At 47.4% G+C, this 24,464-nt stretch overlaps 1 protein-coding gene across 1 annotated transcript; it reads left to right on the forward strand.

The window, feature by feature from the left end:
- The first annotated feature begins 663 nt into the window (after nt 1-663).
- Nucleotides 664-23,353, forward strand: HPF1 (histone PARylation factor 1). Its single transcript, XM_082843062.1, has 8 exons — nt 664-734; nt 3,770-3,929; nt 5,657-5,846; nt 6,982-7,080; nt 13,805-13,955; nt 18,232-18,319; nt 21,308-21,480; nt 23,126-23,353. Exons 1-8 carry the CDS (start codon nt 687-689, stop codon nt 23,255-23,257), a joined length of 1,041 nt encoding a protein of 346 aa, XP_082699188.1. The 5' UTR covers nt 664-686; the 3' UTR covers nt 23,258-23,353.
- The last annotated feature ends 1,111 nt before the right edge of the window (nt 23,354-24,464 follow it).

A 24,464-nucleotide genomic window follows, 5' to 3' on the forward strand; every position in this document is an offset into this window, starting at 1 on the left:
TTTAAAGTATGTTGGTGATAATTGTGTTACCCCAAATTTGGCAAAAAATAATAATAATCCAAAGAATTACTATCTTTTCCCCCAGCAAGGTCAACAATCTTACACAAATCTATGGACACACTGTAGCTTAATTCTAGGCAGACTTCAGTTTGTCTTACTGACAAACTTTTATTAACAAAAAAGAATACCTTTCAAAGATACAGATCTCAAGAGGATCTTATTTAAGACCGACTCAGTTAAGTAAAACAAAAGCGTGGGTGGACAGAAATTGTGTGATTTCAAACCACTGAAGATGAATCAGGGCTGGGCAAGAAAAACGCGGTAGGGGAGGGACAGATAGAGGAATCTTTTAAACGAATACAGACAAAGGAACACCGGCCTTGCCCCAGTGAAGGCCTGGGGAGGAAGGAGACCTCCGCAGTGTCCGAGTCTGGGCCGGGGTCCATGTGCACCCGGAGAAGCTCAGGCGGCTCAGCCCGCGGGACGCGCACGCGCGTACAAAGGGCAACCTGCCCATCTGGCCGGGTGGGCGGGGCCTCGGCCGCGCGCTCGGTTGTGGGGGCGGGGCCTTCCCTATATTTGTGTGCGCCGCGGCGCGGAGAGGTGATTGGTCGCCCTTGAACCGGAAGCAGTCGGCGGCGCACGAGTTCTCGGCGGGACGGGCTTCATCCTGCAGCGGCCACAGGATGGTGGGCGGCGGCGGGAAGCGCAGGCCCGGCGGGGAAGGGCCGCAGGTACCGCGCTGAGGTCCAAGGGCGGCCGCGGCTCCGAGGGTGGCGCGGCGCGTTTGACCCCAGCCGCAGCGGAGAGCGGCGCCTCGCGTCCCTGCGTCCCCCGGGGGCGGGCCCGGGGCGGGTTACAGCCCGGGGTTACCCCGGGGCCGGGTTGGCGCAGTCAGGGGCCCTCCCCCGGGGAGCGGGTTGACTCAGCCCGGTCCCCCCACAGCACGCTCTCCCAACTCTCTGGTCCGGCCGGCCCCGCCGAGTGTAGAAAGAGCTGCAGACGCCCCGGAAGGAGGACGTCCCCGAAGGCGGGAAACGCGGCGGAGGAGTGGCCGGGCGCAGCGCCGAGCTCGGCCGCGGGGAGGCCGGGGTGGGGACGGAGGGGCGCTGACCACGGAGGGGCGTCGGCTCAGGCTTTCCTGCGGCCTCACAAGTTCTGTCACCACTGCAAGAGCAGCAGGGAGTCAAGCAGGAAAGAAGTAGAGGTTTCCGAAACTCCCTCTGGCTGCGCTGTCAGCTGGATGGGGTGAGACGGTGCAGGAGGGCCGCGTTCTGGGCGTTCTTTACTCCGGTCCTGCTCTCTAGGAACAGAAGGGTAAAGGATAAGGGCAGCCCCTGAAGGGCACAGCCGTCCTAAACTCGAGTTATTAGGGATTTGGGGATGCAGCCAGCGTGTGAGCTCAGGCAGAGCTGAAAACACCCTTTTCTCCCTTTGAAAGGGCAGTGAACTTCTTGGACAGAGTGTTAGTCTTAGAAATAAAGCATCAAAAATTACGATGCGTCTACAGAGACTATGGCCAACAGTAATAGCCAGCATTTATGTATTCTGTGCTAGCACTGTTTGTGTATTTTTACAAATAATTTATTCCTTTGATAACCCTGTGATAGAGGTACTACATAGGCCTTTTTTTGTAGGTGAGAGAACGGCACAGAGAGGTTAGGTAACTTGCCCAGGGTGACAGAGCTGGAAATGGGAAAAGTCAGGAATCAACCAGGGCAGCCTAACCATTATGCAACACTGCCTTTCAGCGAGGTAGATTTAAGGCTCTTCTTTCTAACATCTTAAGTTTGAGCCAGTCTTTGGAAGTCTCAGCAAAGGCGGGCATACACACAGAGGGGAGGCTGGGTCAGGACTTGACACGTTTCTGCTGTTGTGTGTTTGCAGTTGAAGAGACAGCATGAAGTGGTTGGATCTGCTGGGGGCCGGCCCACCTGGGGTTAAATGCCTGTTCTCCCACTTTCTAGTTAGGGACCCGGGGAAGTCACCTAACCTCAGTTTCCTTGTCTGTAGAATGTGGATAACAGAATCTAGCTCATAAGGAATTTCTGAGGACTAAATGAGTTAATCCATAGAAGGAGTTTAGCACAGTGGCTTGGCACCATAGTAAGTGCGTAACAAGTAGTTATTACTGACTGTTTTTACTGTTATATTTCTTACTGTTTGCTATTATCACCATCAATTTTTGGATCCCTGTTTGAACAGCCTTCTTGTTAGTTTAATTTTTTATGACCTCATATAGACATGTTATAATCCTTGGCGTGATACACTGTTATTCTTGGTCATGGTCCTGTTTTACCTTATTCGTTTAATAATACGACCAACACCTGTGAGGCCGTTGCCCAGGCCAAGCACTGAAAGGCTGACCGTGGCTCTCCATCTTCATGTTGCTCACCTGTCCTGTCTGCCTAACTCCTTCCTGTCGACCCCATTCGGTGTAGCTACGATCCTGAACTGTTTGTTTTCCTCTGTCTTCTTTTTATGGCTTTATCACCCATGAGTTTATGCCTGAACAGTATTTTTTGAACTTCATAAAAAGGCTATCATGCTGCATATAATGTTCAGGGATGTTTTTCTTCATTCAGCATTATATTATCAAGATTGATCCATACTGTGTGTGGCTCTCTTTCCTTTTCACTAAGCGTAATATTCCATTGTTTGAAAGTCCTGTAACCATTCTCCTGTCAATAGGCATTTTCATTTGTCCTGTCTTCCACTCGTAAAACAATGCCATCAAGAACATTCTTGTATATGTCATCTGGTTCATAAATACACTTTGCAGACTCTGAACGATACCCAAAATAACATCAGTAAACTTGAGCCTGCTGGAAGAATGTGAATATGAGAAAATGAGGTTAGAATTTCTGGGTCGTGACCCCTGTGGACGTCTGGGCCAGACAGGTGTTTGTTAAGGGGCCTCTCCTGTGCACTGGAGGATGTTTAGTAGCATCCCTGGCCTCTACCCACTGAACGCCAGCAGCACACACACACCCCCAAGTTTGTACAACCGAAAAGGTCTCCAGATACTGCTAAATGTGTCCCCTTGGGGGCAGAATACCTCGGGGTTGGGCAGCACTGATGTACTGATCGCTGGAAAGGAAGGACAGGAAGGAAAGGATCCAGGTTCCCAGAAAGAACAACACGCACGGCTGCTCCCAAGCCTGAAGATGCGTACCCTCCAACCAAGCATTTTATTTTTGTGGGAATAGGTCACAGATGTAATAAGCATTCTAAAGCCTAGCATACTTACAGAATGAACCTATACTGCAGAGCTGCTGGAGCTGAGTTTTATAACCTAGTCTGGCCTTAAACGACCTTTTCTGAAATCATTGTTTTAACTGGTAAATCCCTTGCATCCAGTTATTTCTGGCAATTTGTTTCTGGTGTGGTCACTGAGTCTGTTTAAATGAAAGGCACGATGACACCCTGTTTACCAGAACAGGGCAAAACCTGCCATTTTCTTATTCCTCTTTTTCCTGCTGTTTACCTTTTATACTTTTTGGTTTTTTGTTTTCTGCATTTCCATTATCTTAGGGAAATATGTTTAAAAAGTTGCTGTGTGTGTCCCTCTTGACACCTATGTATTATAAACTGTTCTTTCCTTTTTCTCCTCACCCAAAAGAATCCCCAGATATTACTCAAATACCATTTATAGAGTTTTAAAGGAAACTCATAGAGTTGGGGTGAACAAAAATGAGCAATATTATTAAGCAGTCCAAGTTGCTGAAATTACTTTGGGAGAAACAAAGTTGTGTGTGCGGATTTTCAGTGTGAAAAAGCAGTCGCCGTGAAGAAGGGTAAATGCTGTGAAGCTGACGTGCCCAGTGACCTTCGAAAAGAAGTAGAAAGTCATTACAGGCTTTCTCTGCCTGAAGATTTCTATCACTTCTGGAGGTTCTGTGAAGGACTTGATCCTGAACAGCCAGCTGGTGAGTTGCTCCAGAATCTTCCTCTGGCTTCTGCCAGTGGAAAAGACAGTAGGAAACTGGACCCAGGATCTAAACAGTTCATGGAAAAGGAACTTTTCCAAAGATGTTTCAAATGAGAGAAATAAAATGTTAAACTAGCAAAGGTACATCATTCCACAACATGCTTTAATGAGAGTTTGCAAGAAAACAAGCACATACTTCTGTGTGTTCCAGGACTTTTAGTATGACTTAGCAGTGCTGCCCCTAGGAACGTAAGGGTTAGGTGAACCCAAACTACGTTAAATGATACTGAAACAAAAAGCAGAAAATGCCTTAAATGCTCATCACTTACCCATCTTTCAGTGGACATGTATAGTTTTAAAAGAATCAGGCAGATTTTTAAGCGATGATAAACTATCATGCCTGGAATATTTCAAAAGAAAAAAGAATGTGTAGTGTATGCTGCCGTTAGTATTTTTAGGTCAAGAATACACACACACACACACACACACACACACACACACACACACACACACACACACACACACACACACACACACCCTACATACTTCCTATGTGCGTATACTATCTCTGAAAAGGTACACTAAAAACTGATAATGTAACAGTTACTTTGCATTGTTACCCTTTGGTACTGTTTAAATGTCTTCACATGAGGTGGGGGGAAGCAGTCCCAGAGACTGCTGACGAAAATGTATACTGGGAGATAACTGAATTTTGGCAGTATATCAAAACACTGCAACCGTGCAGCACCTTCTCAAAAAGTACTCATGGATGTGTACAAACATGTGTTAGCAAAGATATTCACTGAAGCATTGGTTAGAATAAAAAAGAAACAGTAAATGCCTAGCAGTGGTAGACATATTAAAGAAACATTTAATAGTAAAAGAAACTATTCAGAAGATTTAAATGAGGACAGGATGAAGAACAAAAAAACACCAGAAAACAGCATGATCTCCATTTAAAACATCTATATATTTATATCTGTTCATAGAGGGGGGGAAATTAAACTGTCCCCATGCTTTTTTTTCACATTGTTACCTCTTCCAAGAATTTTCTTCCTTTCTCCATCCTCACCTCCTTGCATATCCAGGTCCTGCCTGAAGTGCTTGCCTCGCTCTTAGAGAAGCACGAAGGCCCATCTGATGCTGTAAACGTGTACATTTGAACAGACCTGATGGCTGATCTGTGGATGGAAAAAGAAGGTGGGCTCATCCAGGATTAGGGTGAGCCAGATGGATGGTCAAGGAGGCAATGAGTCGAGAGTGATAATTAGCTGAGGTGGAGGGAAGGGGAAGGAAATACTTACATTAAACACATTTTTAGTTAAATTATTCGTCCTCACGTGCTGTCTGTTGCCTCTCCCTTGGTCTGGATGTGCTACAAATATTTGAGACCGACAGCAACACAGTAATGAGACAAGGTAAAGGTTTGCAGTGCATAGGAACACAAAGCAGTCTTGTTTTGGCCAAAATAAGAAACAGCAGGAATGTTTGAAATGTCCTCAGTGGTAAAGTTAAGAGGAAATCCTAGCCACATCTTCATTGCTCTGATTTCTTTTCCATTGAGTATTTACAACTAACATCTTCACATGTAACTAAAGACTTTTTTCTTTTCCTTTAGAAGCTCTTTTTTAAGACAACTGCTTAGAAATATTTTCTGAATGAAAGGCAGTATTTCCTGTCTGCCTCCAGAAAGGCACTGTCTAAATAAACATATTTAATTTATAGATTCACTTTCTGCAAGCCTTGGACTTCGATTAGTGGGTCCTTATGATATCCTTGCCGGAAGACATAAAATGAAGAAAAAGTCAGCAAGCCTGAACTTTAACCTTCACTGGAGATTTTACTATGATCCCCCTGAGTTCCAGACCATTATTATTGGAGATCGTAAAACTGAGTTCCACATGGGCTATTTCAGGTAAAGGGTCTTTTCTTCTCCTAAAATACAGCTACTGTCCCTGTAATGAGCATAAGCAGATGTTCACTGGCCTCACCCAAGGTGAAGGACATGTACCCTCTCCTGGTGGGTACACAGGCTGTCTGCCGTTCTAACCTACTAACCTACCCTGGGATGGGTGAGCTCGTTAGGCTGAACCTCTCCAGCTTTTCCTCTGTAGTTATAAACTTTTTTTTTCCTTTTGAGTTCAGAAAAGCTCTTTTAGCCTAGGAAAGGTAATTTAGAGCAGCTGCCGTGACTTAAGTTGGCCCTGTGCTTCCAGGGGCCATAGAATTAAGAACGCGCTTGGAGGCAGGCTGGTCCTCCTACTTACTACCTGGCTCACCCTGTGCCAGTGACTTGCTGTGACTCAGTTTCCTGTCCTGTGATCATCAGACACGCCCGACGGCAATGTTCGGAGGGTTAAATGATACATGCAGGAAGCTTAGACTGTTAGAAGTAGCGCTGTGGGTGGGGGGTGGCTCCTCCACTTGGAGCGGCGAGGGCGCTGACAGCGAGGCGGGGAGAAGAGGACGTGGAGAAGGTGTGCAGGGGTGCCAGGGAGCCGTGGGCGCGGGGCTGGGGTGCCAGGGAGCCGTGGGCGCGCGGGGCTGGGAGCTGGGGCGCCGGGGTCTGCTGGCTTCCTGCTGCCTCACCAGGACCTCGGCCGAGTCGCTTCGTCTCCATCGGTTCCCTCAGGCGTAGAGTAAAGGGATTTGGTTATAGATGTGAACCGGCTCCTTACGCTGCCAATGTTTTATGATCCTTTCTGTCCTGTTTCTTTTGGTTTTCCCACCTTTCTTTTTTTCACGGACTGTTAAACTGGGGTAGAGATGATTGTGTATAATTTCACCTCCTTTTAACAAGCTTTATTCTTTCCTTCTTTGTATTCAGGTATAAAAGTAACTAGGTCCTAAAAATCTTAATTTTAGGTTCTGTTATATAAATAAGATTTGTTATAGATATTCGTAAGAAAACTAGAGCTTAAACCTGGCAAATTCATTGGCAGTTTTTTGAAACATGCAGATATAATTTGTTGTTTATAGACCTAAAATTCTACTTTGCTGATAATACAAATCATGGGCAGCTAAATTTGTAATATCTTTTGCTTAAACAGGGATTCTCCTGATGAACTTCCTGTATTTGTCGCTACAAATGAAGCAAAGAAAAATTGTATAATTGTTCAAAATGGAGATAATGTGTTTGCTGCAGTCAAGTAAGAAAATGTTTTATTTCAGTATGTCTCCTATTTATATTGGTTTACAATTTTTGTACTGTATCAGTCCATCTCTGAGGGGAAATGAGGTAACCAAAAATTTTTAGATACCTGGAGATCATTTACATGACTTTTGCAGGCATCTTATCCACACTTCAACTTTTCGCCAAACAACAGACCTCTTTTATAACTAATCATTTAATGAAAATATTACTTAATCTTGACATTGTTTGTCCCGTGGCAAACTCAAAAGAGTTTTTAGGCATCTTAGGTCAAACAGTCTTGAAGAGTTTGTTCCGAGAACTTGTGGTATGTGGTTGAGACGGAAGGTTGAGTGCAGTGAAGCCACTGTCAGGGCACATCGCAGGGAGCCGGAGCGCCAGCTGCGGCCACACAAGTGCTCCGGGACTGCGTGGTCTGGCAGAACCTGCGCCGGTGAGAGTGGGCCCTTGCCCGCCTCCCCTCCACCCAGGAGGCTAAGACCTCTGCGTGCAGGTAGGGCCGGAGCTGGACCTCCACCCCCCGAGGTCAGGGCCCCGCGTCTGCAGCCGGGTGGGGCATCAGCCCTGTCCGGAATGCGAGCTGAAGCGCAGGGCAGGTGGTGCGGCAGCGCCGGGGCGGCTCAGAGCCCAGCCAGGGAGCCGCCCACGGTGCGCAGACACAGACACCATCCGGAGCTGCCACAGCAGGTGGGCCGTGGACACTCTAATAAAATGAAGAAAGCACCTTCATCACCTTGAGCAAACTAAGTAGACCATGTTTTGTGTGATCTCTTTACCCTACTTTTTCTTTTTTTTAATTACTTGATTTATTTGTTTTTGGCTGCGTTGGGTCTTCTTGCTGCACGCAGGCTTTCTCTAGTTGTGTCAAGTGGGGGCTACTCTTCACTGCGATGGCTTCTCTTGTTGTGGAGCACGGGCTCTAGGTGTGCAGGCTCAGTAGTTGTGGCATGCAGGCTCAGTAGTTGTGGCTTGCGGGCTCTAGAGCGCAGGCTCAGTAGTTGTGGTGTGTGGGCTTCAGTAGTTGTGGCTCTCGGGCTCTAGAGCGCAGGCTCAGTAGTTGTGGCATGTGGACTTTAGTAGTTGTGGCATGCGGGCTTCAGTAGTTGTGGCTCACAGACTCTAGAGCACAGGTTCAGTAGTTGTGGCACACGGGCTCTAGAGCGCAGGCTCAGTAGTTGTGGCGTGCAGCCTTCAGTAGTTGTGGCTCGTGGGCTCTAGAGTGCCGGCTCAGTAGTTGTGGCGTGTGGACTTTACTAGTTGTGGCACGCGGGCTCAGTAGTTGTGGTATGTGGGCTTCAGTAGTTGTGGTTCACAGGCTCGGTAGTTGTGGCTCATGGGCTCTAGAGCTCAGGCTCATTAGTTGTGGCGTGTGGGCTTCAGTAGTTGTGGCACATGGGCTTCAGTAGTTGTGGCACACAGGCTTAAGTAGTTGTGGCATGTGGGCTTAAGTAGTTGTGGCGTGCGAGCTTCAGTAGTTGCAGCCCACGGGCTCTAGAGCACAGGCTCAGTAGTTACGGCGTGCGGGCTTCAGTAGTTGTGGCTCTTGAGCACTAGAGCGCCGGCTCAGTAGTTTTGGCGTGTGAACTTCAGTAGTTGTGGCATGCGGGCTTCAGTAGTTGTGGCTCTCAGGCTCTACAGCGCAGGCTCAGTAGTTGTGGCTCATGGGCTTAGTTGCTCCACGGCATGTGGGATCTACCCGGACCAGGGCTCGAACCCATGTCCCCTGCACTGGCAGGTGGATTCTTAACCACTGTGCCACCAGGGAAGTCCCTACCCTACTTTTTAAAAGACCTTCATTCCCTGTGATTTAATAGCACAAATTTGCAGTAAACAGAAAACTAGGTCGATCAGTGCACCTGCTGGGCTGCTGTGTGCATACCGGTGTATCTAAAGGGCATGGGAGATGTCCCAGAAAGGCTCTTTTTTCTTTTCTGATAACTCTGAAATTTGTAGAAAACGTTGCTTGCTGTTTATAGTTCTCTACACCCTTCAGATTTATTGTTGAATTTAAATTGGTCCTGTCTTTATTGGAAACAACTATAGTTATTTCCTTATTGTCTGTCTCCTGCACTAACGTGTAAGTTCATGAGGGCAGAGGCTTTTTCTTGTGCACAGCACTTGCCTTGTAGATGCTCGGTGAATCATTCCACAAACACTCTGACAGCAAAAACAACTAAGTTTTCATTAATCCTAGTGGTCTTACAAAAAAAAAGAAGAAAGATACAGTTGTTATCGAAAATAATGCAAGATCAATCTGGTATTTTTTTAGCTTACTGGAGAACACAGAAGAGGAAATAGAAAACAAAAATACATTGGTGATAGATATATAACTTAGGTGAAGACCAGCAAGTGAGTATATTTGAGTACCTAATGCTATTTCACACAAGAAATGTTTTGCACCTCCAGTAATTTATCTCAAATATAAAGGTAAAAAGGTTATTATACTTTTCAAGTGTTACAGTATATATAGTATTCTTTTTTGAGACTTTACTTAAATCAGCTAATCAAAACAATTTCTATATCAGCCTCAGTAATGTCTTTTAAGGCAGACCGTTTGTTATACACAAATTATTTTTATGCCCAGGGAAACTAGTTCTCTTTGTATAATATTTAATAGTAGCCAAAGAAATGCAAATTCAGCTAACAAAGATGAGTAAAGATTAAAGAATGGTAATACCCAATGATGGTTAGGATATAAGAAGCCTTTCTGACATGTGTTAATTGGTAAGACGTTTGTGGAAAGCAGTTGGAATAAGGTTGTTTAAATATTTTTTCAAAGATTACTTAACAGATAATGAACATTGCCAGCTAATATGCTATACCTTAAATCGGCGATTCCATTTTTAGCTATTTATCTGAAGAAATTTTGGATGGGTGCACATAAATATCTGTGTATATTTCAGATTATTTATTAAAAGGAAAAATTAGAAAAAACATACATATCCAGCAGTTAGAGAAAATTAGGTAACTAAATAGAAAATGTCCACAAAGTGTAACACCAGGATATTGATCTGTTGTTTTGGGAAGGAGCTGATACATTATGTGAAGAGGTCAAATAACAGAACAGTGTGGAATGGTTCCCTTTTCACAGCTTCTAATGCACACGGAGAGAAATCTAGATAGATTGAAAGTTTTAAAATACTTATCTTTGGACAACAAAATTAGGAATGATTTTCTTTTTATTCTGTTCTTTTCCCTAAAATAATTGTAGCAATAGTTTGGACCTCATATACCTCCTAAAAGGTCTCAGGGGTCCCTGGGGTCCACAGACCACTATTTGACCACTGGTTTCAAACCTGACTACACACGGATGCCTCCCGGGCTTGTGGTTAAGAGCTTCACCTCAGCTTCATTCACTTCAGCATGTCTAGAGCAGGACTCGGGAACGTTCTTTAAAAATACATGTTCCAGGGGCTTCCCTGGTGGTACAGTGGTTGAGAGTCTGCCTGCCGATGCAGGGGACACGGGTTCGTGCCCCGGTCCGGGAAGATCCTACATGCTGCGGAGCGGCTGGGCCCGTGAGCCATGGCCGCTGAGCCTGCACGTCTGGAGCCTGTGCTCCGCCATGGGAGAGGCCACAACAGTGAGAGGCCCGCGTACCGGGAAAAAAAAAATGTTCCAGGTGTATCTGAGTGTAGATATACTTAGAGATCTCAAACCTGTATGTCTATAATTTTAATTCTTAAGTTTAAAAAATTCATTTCAAGTGAATGTTTTAAGTGAATGAACATTCATTTTAACGAACATTTAATGAACGCTTCCTTTGTACGGGCCTATAGACCATTTAAAACACTTGGTGCGTAGTACAAGAGTACGTGTAGGCAAGGTATCAGCTCTTGGGTCGAGACGCGCTGCTAAATAGGCTCTTTTCCTCTTGTCTGCACCCCCAGTATTCTCTGCCACCCTACGTTGCTGTACTGGGTGCTTTCAACCAGGAACCCAGGAGGTTCTGACGTGTAGTCACGTTAAAAACCATGAACTTAACAGCAGCTATCAAACAGTGGGGTGTGGCCCCCAGGGGTGCCTGCCCACTTCCCAGGAGGCCTGTGAGCTGCAAACTCTGGGTGATGACAGGGTGTCGTTCTCACACCAACAGCACAAAGGTGGAGGCGTGTAAGCCCTGCTGGAGCCTCAACGGGGTCGGGGCAGTGGACCTGGTGGGCAGCGGACCGTGGGTTATCACGGCTGGGATGTGACGCGGGTGTCCCTACGGAGGTCCGTGATGACACAGTAAAGGCGGATCAGATCCCTGCCGCTGGGCACGTGTCTTCTTAACGTCCTGCGTGACGGGAGGCACTTCGGCACACTTAGGTGTTAGGGTTTGTCTCGAGGAAAAAGGTCTTGTGAGGCCGAGTTGTGAGCTCAGCTTTTTTCCACTTTGCTGAAGAGAGGGACTGGCAGACACTGGTTACTCTGACATGAGTGTTTGGCCGGCGTTGTCTCAAACGAACCAATGAAAACAACGGACTGTGTTTGTCGCCAGTGTTAAAACTTAAGATTTCAAAAGCAAACATTAGAATTGGGGAGAGTTGTAACCACCCTTGTGAGCTTGACAGCTTCTCACTTTCTGACGACTTCGCTAACGAGGTTGGTAGTACCATTAATGAATGTGGTTTTTTCATATTGTGATAGAATGGAGTAAATCAAATACAGTGAAAAGGGTCACTCTTTGGGAGATCTGCATAACTTAGTGAACCAGTGTTTTCTGCATGACCACTGCAGGACTCACTCAGGGTTCACAGTCTCCCATTAGGTTTAATGGGACAGCACAGAACGTTCTGGCTGTTTCCATGTGCACATTGCAGCAGAGTATTAGATTGTAGGTTTGAAGCTGAGAGACAAAAGCTTAATAAACTGGAATGGAAGTGGTCCTATAATGTGATAAGGATGAGAAGGCCAGTACTGAGGGCCATCAGGAGAGGTGGACGTCTTCTGAGAGGGTGTTTCCCGTGGGCCTGATGAAGGCGAGAGCCTCCCGGGAGGAAGGGTGCTGTGGACAGAGAACAGCAGCCCGGGGCCCTGGCGTCGGCCGGTGTGCTTTGTATGGTTGTTGTAGATAGAGCCTCTTGATACGCGGCTGGTGAGGTTGAAGGTGAGGTTTACTGTGATGCTGTGCTGTAATCATGAGACCGTGATTTTGGTGGTCTTGGCTTCTGTGGCACTTTAATCCACGCACACTAATTCTGTCAGCTTGGGTAAGTTGATTATCCTCTGTGCCTTAGTTTCCTGATCTGTAAAATGGGGATCAGAATAGCACCGGCAGCGCCCAGCCCATAGCAAACTGCTGAATGTTAGTGGTGGGCAGGAGCGGGTTTCCTCCTGGGAGCCTGGTAGTGGCTGCAGGAAGGGGACCAACTGTGTCCAGCTGGGCACTGTTTCCAGCTCTTCCTTTCACTCTTGCTCTGATGGCAAAAGTCTTTTTTTTTTTTTAATTTTTATTGGAGTATAGTTGATTTACAATGTTGTGTTAGTTTCAGGTGTACAGCAAAGCGAATCAGTTATACATATATCCGCTCCTTTTCAGATTCTTTTCCCATGTAGGCCATTACAGAGTACGGAGTAGAGTTCCCTGTGCTGTACAGTAGGGCCTTATTAGTTATCTATTTTGTATATATGCCAGTCCAAATTTCCCAATTTATCCCTCCCTCTTACCCCCTGGTAACCATAAGTTTGTTTTGTACATCTGTAACTATTTCTGTTTTGTAGATAGGTTCATTTGTACCCTTTTTTTTAGATTCCACATATAAGTGATATCATATGATATTTGTCTTTCTCTATCTGACTTAGTTCACTCAGTATGACAATCTCTAGGTCCATCCATGTGCTGCAAATGGCATTATTTTGTTCTTTTATAGCTGAGTAATATTCTTTATCCATTCCTGTGTCAGTGGACGTTTAGGTTGCTTCCATGTCCTGGCTATTGTAAATAGTGCTGCAGTGAACATAAGGGTGCATGTATCTTTTTGAATTAGGGTTTTCTCCAGACATATGCCCAGGAGTGGGATCTGGTAAACCTAATTTTAGTTTTTAAAGGAATCTCCATGCTGTTTAACATAGTGGCTGTACCAGTTTGCATTCCCACCAGCAGTGTAAGAGGGTTCCCTTTTCTCCACACCCTCTGCAGCATTCTTAACATAAAATTATTTCCGTAACTGGCAATAATATATTGTACTATTCACATACCTTTAAAAAATATTTTGAATTGTGCTTTCGTATCAGCTTATAGTTTTGCTTTCCTTTTATATTTTTTAAATTTATCTTAATGCTGATTTGAAGGTAACATTGAAAAGAATCTCTGATGCTTAAGTATTCTAAACGTCCTCTGGCTCTTTAAAAGTAGAACATCCTTTTTGGTGTCTCCACACTCTTTTCTCCTGTTACGTCAGCCTTCTCTGAGGCGGTACGCCGATCTCAGCGTCAAGCGACGCGACGGGAACTTGGCTTAACCTCATTCTGCTAATACCCTGTCTTTGTTGTAGACATTACAGAGATAATACAGACAATCTTGTTTGCTGTTTCTGTGACTGGCAGCTGTTTATTAATAGTGCTTTTCTCTTGCTTGAAGAACCTGTTCGGGATTCTGGGGGGCTCTGGTGGTGGTTCTGCAGTCTTTCCCTTGCATGGAGTTTGATGTCTGTAACTCGGCTCCCCGTAACTTCCCAAGGTCTGTGTGCTTAGCACAATGGCCTGCATACTAATGAGGGCTTTTACTTCTTTTTCAGATTATTTTTGATGAAAAAACTTAAAGAAGTAACAGATAAAAAGAAAACTAGTCTCTTGAAAACCATAGATGAGAAACTCACAGAAGCAGCCAGAGAACTGGGGTTCTCACTGGAACAGAGAACCGTGAAGATGAAACAGAGAGATAAGAAAGTATGGTTTATGTCTGTTAGTCTCTGACTCTCCTGCTGTTTTAATAGGGGGGTTTCCTCTCTTGATTGCTTGCCACCTGCACCTTCTCTCCATCCCTTGCTGCCCTGTCCTGGGGAGAGCTGGACGCTGCCCTCGCGGGGCTCCCTCGGAGGCTGTCCAGGGTCTGGCCTGGGAGGTCCTGCAGGTTGTCGGCCAGGCTGGGTCACGTGATGCAGTGCCCTTGCGGCGGGTGCAGAACTCAGCCAGGCCTTCTCACTCGTTAATCTTGATTTACCAGTTTCTCCTGTAGAAGAGTGAAAGCGGCTTTGTACATAATATTTGCTTAAATTTCTTTTTTTAATGGCTAAGGTCTGTTGATTTTGTGCCAAGAGTTTTGGGGGTAGATGTGTAAAGGTCTGCCTTACAGTGCCTTATAGTTATAGCCCCTCAGGCAGTTGGCGTTTGAGAGCGGTGTGTACTGAGGTGTGTAAACTTCTCTAGGAAATGGTGCATGAGGAGGCCCCTCTCCTTTGCCTTATGGAGCCCACCAACCAATGCTTCCCTTGGCACCTGCAGTGTGAGTGGTTTTGTAAACAGCAAATACTTCTGGGTGTTTGGATCCTTTGGGTTTTTCACTTAGAATTGTCAGAGTGAGTTAACAGAGAAGCTAGAAGAATTCTTGCCTGGGATAAATGAGAATTGTGTAGGAGTCTGTCCTAATCACCCTGGGGAAGGAGGGCGTTCATCACCGGAGTCAGGGCAGCCAGCCTCTCAGCAGTGTCTCCTGTGTGTGGCTGCTTCATCTGCGTGTTCTAGGCCAAATAAAGTACTCGTTAACCCAGAATAAACTGGTGCTGGCAACTAAGTACGTCAGCTTACTTAGTTATTGAAAATCCTACTTCAGTGCTTTTTCTGATCTTGACTCGGCTGCAGGGGTGATGTTCTGATAAGTTATAGTCACTGAATCACAGTCTTATCAACTCTTTCTTTAGTCCTTGAGGTCGGAAGCAGTTTCTAAAAATGTTCATTTGAATGAAACTCCTTGCAATGGGGCATTTTTCAGTTGCTCTAAGATGTCATATTGCCGTTTCACCTTTCTAGTTTTCATAGGGAGCCTCTCCCACCTTATAGGGTAGGAAGGGGAGCATTTCTCACCCCGTTGTGACGTATCCTAATTTGTCTTGACTAAAGACTAAGCTGCTGCGAGCAGACAGCTGCCAGCAGCACATTCTGTCATCATCAGTAATTTCAGATGAGATTTCATTCATTCTTCCCCATAACTATAAATTAGATAGGAGTCTCATGTAATCTGAGTCTTAATCTAAATTTATTAGATTAAGTTTCATAGGAATGTTTGTCCTGGCCCCCTTCCCCCATGAGGTTTCTTTTTAGTATTTGTTCTTACAAAGATAGCTGGTAAACACAAATTCAAAGAAAAAAAGAACTTCTAAGACAACCATGATTTTATCTTCCCAAAGACAACATGTGGTGATAATGCTTCCAGATCCTTTTCTATTATAAGTTCATTCTTTTATTGTTATTGTGAGATCTTCATGGAATAACTATTTTTCTAGTCCACTAGCATGTGAGTTGGTGACTCGGGCCTTCTGTGTGGAAGTAGCACGTGCATCCTAGGGTGATGGAGCACTCCATGGCACGCTAGCAATCTGTGTTTATACCAGCCGTGCCTTGTAGTGCTTTGGCCAGAGGTCCTTGTGAGCTGCTCATTCCACCCCTACGACCGACAGGCAAGCACAGTAGGTTTGCAGGGGCTGTGCTCCTTGTGCAGAATTTTACATGACAGATCTGAGACCTAAACTCACATCTTTCATAGCTAGCATTCCTTTCACCCTCTCTGACCACCTGGCTATGTGCCACTTTACCTCTTCCAGTACCTAGATGTCACTTTTAAAATCGACATTGAGTTAATGTCGCTGTAAAATGAGGGTCCGTCATTCTGTCCACCTCTAGTTCTGATGCCTCACAACATCACCCACCCTTGTGCAGGGTTCTCCTAAACTGGTAATCTGATTCTTCGTAATAAAATTAGGATTTTGATGCTTTACTAGTAACTGATACCTCTTTATGGACAATTAGTACAGTTTCTCATCAGTGAAAATACGTACATAGCATGGTTTTTTATTGGGTGTCAGCCTGAGTCGGGCGGAAGACAGTCGTGCCATCACTGTGGCCTTTTGCGTTCAGCGTCAGCACTGCTTTGTGAACACACTGTGGTCGTCACTCCATGTGCTGCACGGCAGGTCTGCCTCACAAGGGCGCTGTGCTTATGTTCAGAGTTTAGGGTGCTGAAAACTCCACACATGCAGACAGCCTGCCATAAATAACGGTTCGCACCTTTACTTGCACACTTACCTGATTATTTCCTTAGAAGAAATTCCTAGATGTAGTATTGCCAGGTCCAAAGTGGTTTTTAAAAAAAATTTATACAGGTATAAAAAAAATTAAGTGTGTGTGTGTTTTCTCTGTTTGCAGAACTCCCCCCCCCCCCAGGAGTTGGACTCCTTTGCACCCCACCTGCAGGGGCTGTGCGCCCCTTTCCCTGGGTCCTCGCCGGTGCTGGTCTTACCAATTCCTTTGGTCTTTCCATCCTGAAAAGTATAAAATGATCTACCATTGTTTCCATCAGCATTTCTTTGATTGTAAAGGACATTAAATCGTTTTCATTTCTCCACTGGCCATTTATATTTCTTCTGTGAACTGCTTGAACTTTGCCCGTTTTTCCATCAGGTTAGAATTACTTGTGTTTTCATTTGGGTGTTAAGTCTTTTCCATTATCTGTCTAAGACTTGCTTTATAAAGACATTCATCTTTATTAACTTTATTGTTATATGTATATATTGCAGATGTTTTTCATCATTTGTGTTAATTCTGTTCTTGGTTTTTACTTGATTTGTTAATTTTTTTAATCTTTGGCTGCATTGGGTCTTTGTTGCTGTGCACGGGCTTTCTCTAGTTGTGGCGAACAGGGGCTACTCTTCGTTGTGGTGTGTGGGCTTCTCATTGCGGTGGCTTCTCTTGTTGCGGAGCACAGGCTCTAGGCACGCGGGCTTCAGTAGTTGCAGCACGTGAGCTCAGGAGTTGTGGCTCATGGGCTCTAGAGCGCAGGCTCAGTAGTTGTGGTGCACAGGCTTAGTTGCTCTGCGGCATGTGGGATCTTCCCAGACCAGGGCTTGAACCCGTGTCCCCTGCATTGGGAGGTGGATTCTTAACCACTGCACCACCAGGGAAGTCTAATTTTTTTTTTTTTTAATGTAGTCAAGTCTATAAGTCTTTTCCTTCTCCAACCCCAAATCATATAAAATATTTGCCTTTTCTTCTAGTAGTTTTATGGGTTTATTTAATTCTAAAATCCAACTGCAAGTTATTTTGGTATCAGGAGTAAGATACAACGTAACTGTGACTTCATTTGTTTTTTCCCAAGGGGTGAGCAGTTGTCTTGGGACTTGTTTGGAATAACCTGTCCCGTGTTGCTTAATGAAGGACAGTGAAAGCAGCGAGAGGGTGGAGAGCTGGTACAGAGGCTTGGGGGCGAGGACCTTAAAACTGAGAGCGTCCTTCCCTCAGGAATGTCACTGGACTGCAGAGAGATACTGGAAGCAGATGTTTTGTTCAGCAAAGACCTAAGAATGCCACTAGTGTAAGAGAAATATGCAGACTGGAAGGGTTATGATGGGGGTTGTGTTTGGACCTCTGTTTGTCTTTGAAAATTAACACTTAAGAAAAGCTCACCGGTTTATGTTATTTGCCTCCACGAAGGGCACCACAACACTAGAAACTGCCCTACTTTGGGGAAGTTTGCTGAGGAGCCTGAATTTTCCAGGTAGAAATGGGGGACCTGAATTTCACAAGATGGAAAGGAGTTCTGCCTTCCACGTCTTCCTGCTGACAAAAACCATTCCTTCTCCTTCAGGGCCCAGTCCCTCAGGCTCTCTGCCTAGAGGATCCCATGGCCGTGGATGGAACTGACGCTGCGCCCTGCTTCCTGTAGTGGGACGCACGGCGCAGACTTCAGACAGCTGACACAGCTAATGAAAGCTGGCTGTTTCACTGTCGTACTTACTTCAAGTGCTTGACTTCTAATTTTAAAGGAAAGAAACATTAAACTTGTGCCCTGGGGTCCAAATTTACTGAAATAAAAGGGCCATTGAATGTTGCGTTTTGGCAGAAGTCTTGCGGGTTTGTGGGTGTGCTTTGTTTTGGGGTTTTTTTCCCCCCCTGTTGTTTTCGTCTATTTACAGTGACTAAATTTTGTTTTTTTTTTTTTCCTTTTATTTAGGTCGTGACAAAGACCTTTCATGGGGCAGGCTTGGTTGTCCCAGTAGATAAAAATGATGTGGGATACAGAGAGCTCCCTGAAACGGATGGTAACGTATTTCTCACATGAACATGTGTATGTGCGTTAATGTATACGGAGAAAGGTTTCCTTATGTTGAGAAGTAGGTCAGGACATGTGCCATTTGGGGAACAGTCACCTCCCCTTAGTGAAGAAGGGCTCAGGCTCTGCGGTCAGTGAAGCCTGAACTGAAGCTGGGTTTGCCACTGTGTAGCCTTAGCAAGTTATTGAACTACCCTGAACCGTGGTCTTCTTCATCTGCCATACGGGTAGTAGTGGTGAATACCATCCGTAGGGGTGTTTGGGGTGTAACCGAGCATGTAAGTGCTTAGCACACTGCTTGCCTGATACCGCTCAAAACAGTATTTTTACAGGTTTAAAGAATGTGAACCTCTGGTCTAGGTGACTTTTTCTGAACTATTTCAGAGCCTTTGACATTGTAGCCATCAACGTACAATATAGTAATTAGTGGGACAGCACGCGTTTGTTTAGTGCTTTGTGACCAGTCTTCCATCTGTATGTAAGTCTGATTAGCTTTTAGAAGCCAGTGCTGAGTTACTTCATCTGTAAGTATAAAAACGACACAAAATCTAATTATTGCCATGTTGAAAACAGGATGAAAATCGCTTCCCAGCTCCCCCTGCCCAACCCCCTTTACTTGAGCACCCCCAAGGGCACCACCTTCTCGTCACCCTGCTCCCTTGGGGGCAGCGGGGCGAGGGGCACTCAGCGAGAGGGAATTAGAGGCGCCCCTGCGCAGCACGTAAAATGCAGGCCCTCCCTTGTTCAGAACAGAGCTGTGGCCTCAGCTGCCCTCCGCCTGGAGGACTCCCAGGGAAAAGCACTGCGTGTGGGCCCCGCGGTGGAGGGGCTGAACTTGTGGTCTGGCTTGGTGTTAACTCACTTCCATGTAAAAACTGCAGCAGCGTTGAGTTTTTCCTACATTGACCATGTGTAGAAACGATACTGTTTCGGATATGTGGGGCTAAATTAGATAGCTTAAAATTACTTTCACATTTCCGTTTTGGTATGATGCCAAGGTGGGTTACACGCGCAGCCTGCTGCACACGCGCTGCACACGCTAGACCTTCCTGGACCTCCTCCCTGAGGCCGGAGGGGAGAGGGGCTGTGTCCCGGGGGCGGGGGTCAAACCCTGGTCTTCGCCGCCTCCCTGTGAGCCAGTCCACCCAAGCTTTAGCAGCAGCTTTACTGTCCTGTTGGGGAGACTGAGGGCATTTGTTACAGCGATCGCGGTGGGTGTTCAATTGCGGGGCCCTGGAGTAAACCGTTACCTCCCCTGGTTGGGGTTCTGGGTTTTATGTCCAGGGTCACTTTTATCTACTTGTACTTTTTTCTAACGTTCTAGCATTAGATCCTTCCGTAGTTTGTTTATTTTTGAATGAGAAGTGGTGGCAGACATAGTTAAGGATCTAGTGTCTCACTGTTTTGTTTGCCAGGAGGTGTAAGTGGCTGGTGTGTGGACGGGTGACAGCGCTCAGCGGGTCACAGTGAAGTCTGCTCCTGACCAGTTTCCCCCGAGGCTCTCGACACATAACACTGTAACGTGGCCCGGGGGATACCATTTATTGAGCACTGGATCGTGTCGTGGTTGACGCTGTCGGGGGATGTGTACGCAGTGTTAACTCAGTCCTCACCCAGGCCTTTATGCGGCTCTTATTCTCACGTCCGGGAGGTGGGGACCTGAGACGTGGCTCTGAGTGTCGCGTGATCGCCGAGCTGGCGGCCTGACTTCCCTGTGCTGCAGCCTGTGGCTCTGCGCCGTGAGCGGGGGGCAGTGGCAGCGGGGAGCAGAGCAGCAGCAGGCACTGAAGCGTGGTGACGGTGGAGGCTGCTCGCACAGTCTCGCAGTTTGGGTTCCGTGAGGCGACGCGCTGCAGAATGTTGCCGGTGGAAGAACATGTCTGTCCTCCAGTAAACGTGTCACTGCTGTCTGTCCAGTGCAGTACTGCCTGCCACGGGGCGGAGGCAGAGCGCAGCCCGTGACCGCACGTGCCGGGTGTGTGCCGGGGGCGCGCGTTCCGAGGTCAAGCCCTGGCAGACACTCGCCGCTGTCGTCAGCCTGGGTTTGTGGTTAGTGTCAGCAGAGTGTGTGAGTAACATCAGCCCCTCGTGCGTGAGACTCGGCACCGTGAGTTCCAGGTGTGACTGTTCATGTCGTGGCCGAACCTCGTCCCTGCCAGCACGGCAGCCCCGTGTCCAGGAACGTGTCTGTTGCTCCGAGTGAGTGGCAGCTCGTCCGCATTATCGGATTTTCGCAGTTTGTCAGAAAGGAAGTCTAATTAGGCATCGTGCGGTGCCTTTCTTCTCACGTGCCTCGTGGGAGCTGACGCACCCTGGCCTCCGAAAGCAGGGAGAAAAACGTTGAAAGTCCAGATAGAAATGTTAAACCCCTCGTTTTTATTTAGATAAATGTTAGTTTTCTCTGTTCTCACCTCAGGTTACACTTCGGCCGTAGCTGCACTTACCCCACTTTCGTAAAAGTACTGGTAAAGGTTTAATTCTACAGTGATTTCTTGTCTCTCGTATGTCTTTTTCTGGGTTTTTTTTTTTTTTCAAGTAAGGTGGGGGGGGGGCAAAAAGAGCAGACTTTACTGTCTGTCTGGATTTTTTTTAATCCCTCGGTCTCCATATAGTTTTTGTTTTTTCCAACCATTTAAAAATGGAAGAACACTCTTAGCTTGAGGGCAGTTAAAAACAGGTGGGTCAGGTTTGGCCATAGTCTGTGGAACCTGGACTAGCCCAGGGAAAATCTCTGGAAGCTGGTGTGATTCCTGATTACAGCTAGGTCCCACTGTGCTAATACAAGAAGTCTTTTTCGTTAAGTAAGCCATTTTTATGCTTGAATCATAAGTAGAAAAACCATAAAATGGCCGTTGTAAAATACAGTGCCAACCAAAGAGGCATCCATTGCACTAGGACAGAGTCATGAGGAAACATCCAGGTTACCGTCGTCTGCACCGTGGTGGTTACAGGTAACCTTGTGTCCTTGATCTTTCAGCCAGTCTCAGGAGAATCTGCAAGACGATTGTGGAGGCCCCCAGTGATGCTGAGAGACTCAAAGCTTTTGCTCCTGTTCAGGAAATGATGACTTACGTGCAGTTTGCTAACGATGAGTGCGATTATGGGATGGGGCTGGAGCTGGGGATGGACCTCTTCTGCCACGGTTCCCACGTGAGTGAGCACACCCTGCCCTCCCTCCCCGCCCTGCATCCCCTCCGCGCCCCGCCCCCCCCCCCCACTCCGGCTCATTGCTGTCCGCAAGTCCAGCACGCAGGGTATGGATTCAGCTTGAATTTCAAAATGAACATTTTGAAATGATTTTTAAGCAGATGATGTGAGCATATTTTTTATTTGAAGTTCATCTTGTACTCTGGCCGAGGTTAATGACCCGGATGTTGTGCCCAAGTGACTTCCTAGCTACTTACTAGTACGGCTGTGCCCTTCGCTAGGGTGTGGACACACCTTCCTGGCTCCGCCTCATTTTCCGTGGGGGGTTTGTTCTTGTGCTTGAATTCCGGGATGAAGAGTAAATGCTGTCTGTAAAGATGCTGGAAATTCTTTACCATAGAGGAGGTGCTGTTTTACCATGAACTCCCTGCTCATCACGCAGGAGAAACGTACAAGGCAGCTGCAGGAGGCCGCTGAGCTGCGGCTGGGGGTCGGGCAGGCGGGAGGAGTGGTGGCCCCGGCCTGAGTCCCGTCTCCCCGGGAGTAGCCGTGTGAGCGTGGGCCGTACTCCCTGCACCTCCGCGCCACCTGGGGCCCTCCCAGGCCATCTGCCCGCTGTGGAGACCACCTAATTCTCCCTTCACCTACCATGTCACCTGCGGCACAGAAAGAGCCCCAGGTGCTCCGGGCCACACAGGCAGGCAGCTCCCGCGTCAGCCTCTACTCCACAAGGTGACTGCGCAGGCTGTGAAGTGCAGGGTCACCTGGGGACGCCGCGGGGCTGGAGCGTCAGGGTGCCCTGGGGGCTTGTTCCGCACAGGCTGGCGCGCCCCCGACCCCCCAGTCCCACTGGGCCTCACCCAGTTCCCTTCCTGCTGGGGCCTGAGCATTTGCGTTTCTGATCGACAGTTACTGGGTCAGGCTGACGCCACTGTGGGGGAGTCTGTTTTGGGGACTCTTGTCTTTCTCGTGTAGGGCTGTTTGTTAGCAGTAAAAATAATCAGAGAGGTTAACAGCCAGAGAGGGTCAGTGACGGATCAGAATAGTGCTTGACCAGCTTCACAGAAACTCGGTTGTCTTGAGAATCCAGCAGCGTCGGAGAAGGGACGGTGAAGCAGGCAGCAGGCGCCAACGGCGGCTGCCCTCCCTTGTCCTCGGAGCGCGTCTGGGCCCTTGACAGAGGCAGCGACTTCAGGGGTGGAGGCTGACACGGGGCGAGAAGGAACTGAAGACACAGGGGAGCCTTCAGTGCAATGTGAAAACTCACGTTCCGCTCCTTGTTCCGACGGTGCCAGCTAACGGAAATGATGATTGAAGTCTTATGTGGTGGGGACACGCCGACGAGAAGGAAAAGGCATTTGAGCGTACTGGGGGCAAAAGGGGGTGAATAAACCGTATCTGAGGGAATAAGGACGCTTACAGTTTTTACTTGGTTTTCTTCTGGGTTTCCTTCAAGAAGTGCCCTTCGTCCTGAAGAGCTGCACGACTGCCCCAGGGACGGCGCCAGGCGCTGTCTCAGAACTCACTGTTGTCATGCAGACGCTGGCTGAAACCCAGCGTGTGGGGAGTGGGCTTCATTAACAACTGCTTTTTCCACTGTATTACCTGCTGCGTCCTCTGGCTAATGTCATCTTCTTTTGTTTTTCAGTATTTTCATAAAGTTGCTGGCCAGCTTTTACCTCTTGCGTATAATCTGTTGAAGAGGAATCTCTTTGCAGAAATTATTGAAGCTCACCTGGCAGACAGAAGCAGAGAGGACGTGGACCAGCTTGCAGCATGAGTGGGAGGTGCCTCCCTTGGGCATACAGTATTTCAGAGCTTCAGTATGAAACATGATGTTTGTTTTTAAGGAGTACAGAAAATAAATGGACGGAAACATTTGCTAAAAACTTTTCTGAAGCTCTCGTGGCTGGTTTTCTTTCTTTCACGTGCAGTCAGATCATCTGCGTGGTGATGCCCTCATCACGTGTGAAGAGGGGAGGCACCTGCCGTGGTCCTCGCCGATGTCGTCATAGGATGTCACGCCTGACACCTGTGGACAAGCACGCGGTCCTCCCCTCCCAGGAGTGAGTCCTGCTTCAGCGTTTAACACGTAGGCAGCGAGCAATGTTTTTTCTGGGACTTGAGTTGACGAGAGTGGCAGCTGTAAGCACTGGGCTTCTGGGCAGCAGGGAGGGCACAGGGGAGCAGACTCAGGACCCACCCCGGATCCTCCACAGCTGCATCTGAACAGCAGCTGCAGGCACTCCGGGCCTCGCCCCACAAGCGTCCACTCGCTCCGTTAGGTCCATTCCTTGCAGCAGCGCGCCTCGGGCTCTGTCTGTACCTGCCAATCGACACAGCATTAGGGTGTCGACACAGTATGCAGTCAGTGTACCATTCAAGTTTTCCATTGGGTTGCCAGTACAGTCTGGGTAGCTGTGTTTGACCAGCTTCAGATCCTTCTTCAACCTGATTGATAGAACGTCGTTCACCTTAAAACCTCAGAGCTCACAGTGAAACACAAAATAATAGCAAACTGTGGATTGGGCCAAAGGGCCCCTTAGTGAGGTTTCCCTCGTGAGGTTCAAGGTGGGAAAGCCTGCAGGTCACCTGGCTCACCCCCCCCATCTTGCAGGACTGACTGGACCTGCCCACAGAACTCTCCAAAGTTAACTGGGTCAGCCGCCTCCTTAGAACCCACCTGAGACCCGGACTCTTCGTGGCAGAAGGGTGAGGAGACAGGCAGGAGTTTGACGGGGGCAGGACTCCCTCCCTGGTGAGGCTGTGGGCTTTCAGGTCCCTCAGTAGCACCAACCCTTGAACATAAGCGTATCTGTTAACCACCGTGGCCCACACTCAGCGCCAGGGGAACCCATGCTAGCACGGTCTGGGGAACTGCTTGGTGAGATGCCCAGAAGTTGGGGAGCCCTCTGCTGCAGGCCACGTGCGGCAGCCGTCCTCCTCCCCATGGCCGTGCTGCCGTGCTGTGTGCTTAACTGCTGTGT

This window comes from Leucopleurus acutus (assembly GCF_964270905.1).
Source record: "Leucopleurus acutus genome assembly, chromosome: 7".
Classification (NCBI taxonomy): domain Eukaryota; kingdom Metazoa; phylum Chordata; class Mammalia; order Artiodactyla; family Delphinidae; genus Leucopleurus; species Leucopleurus acutus.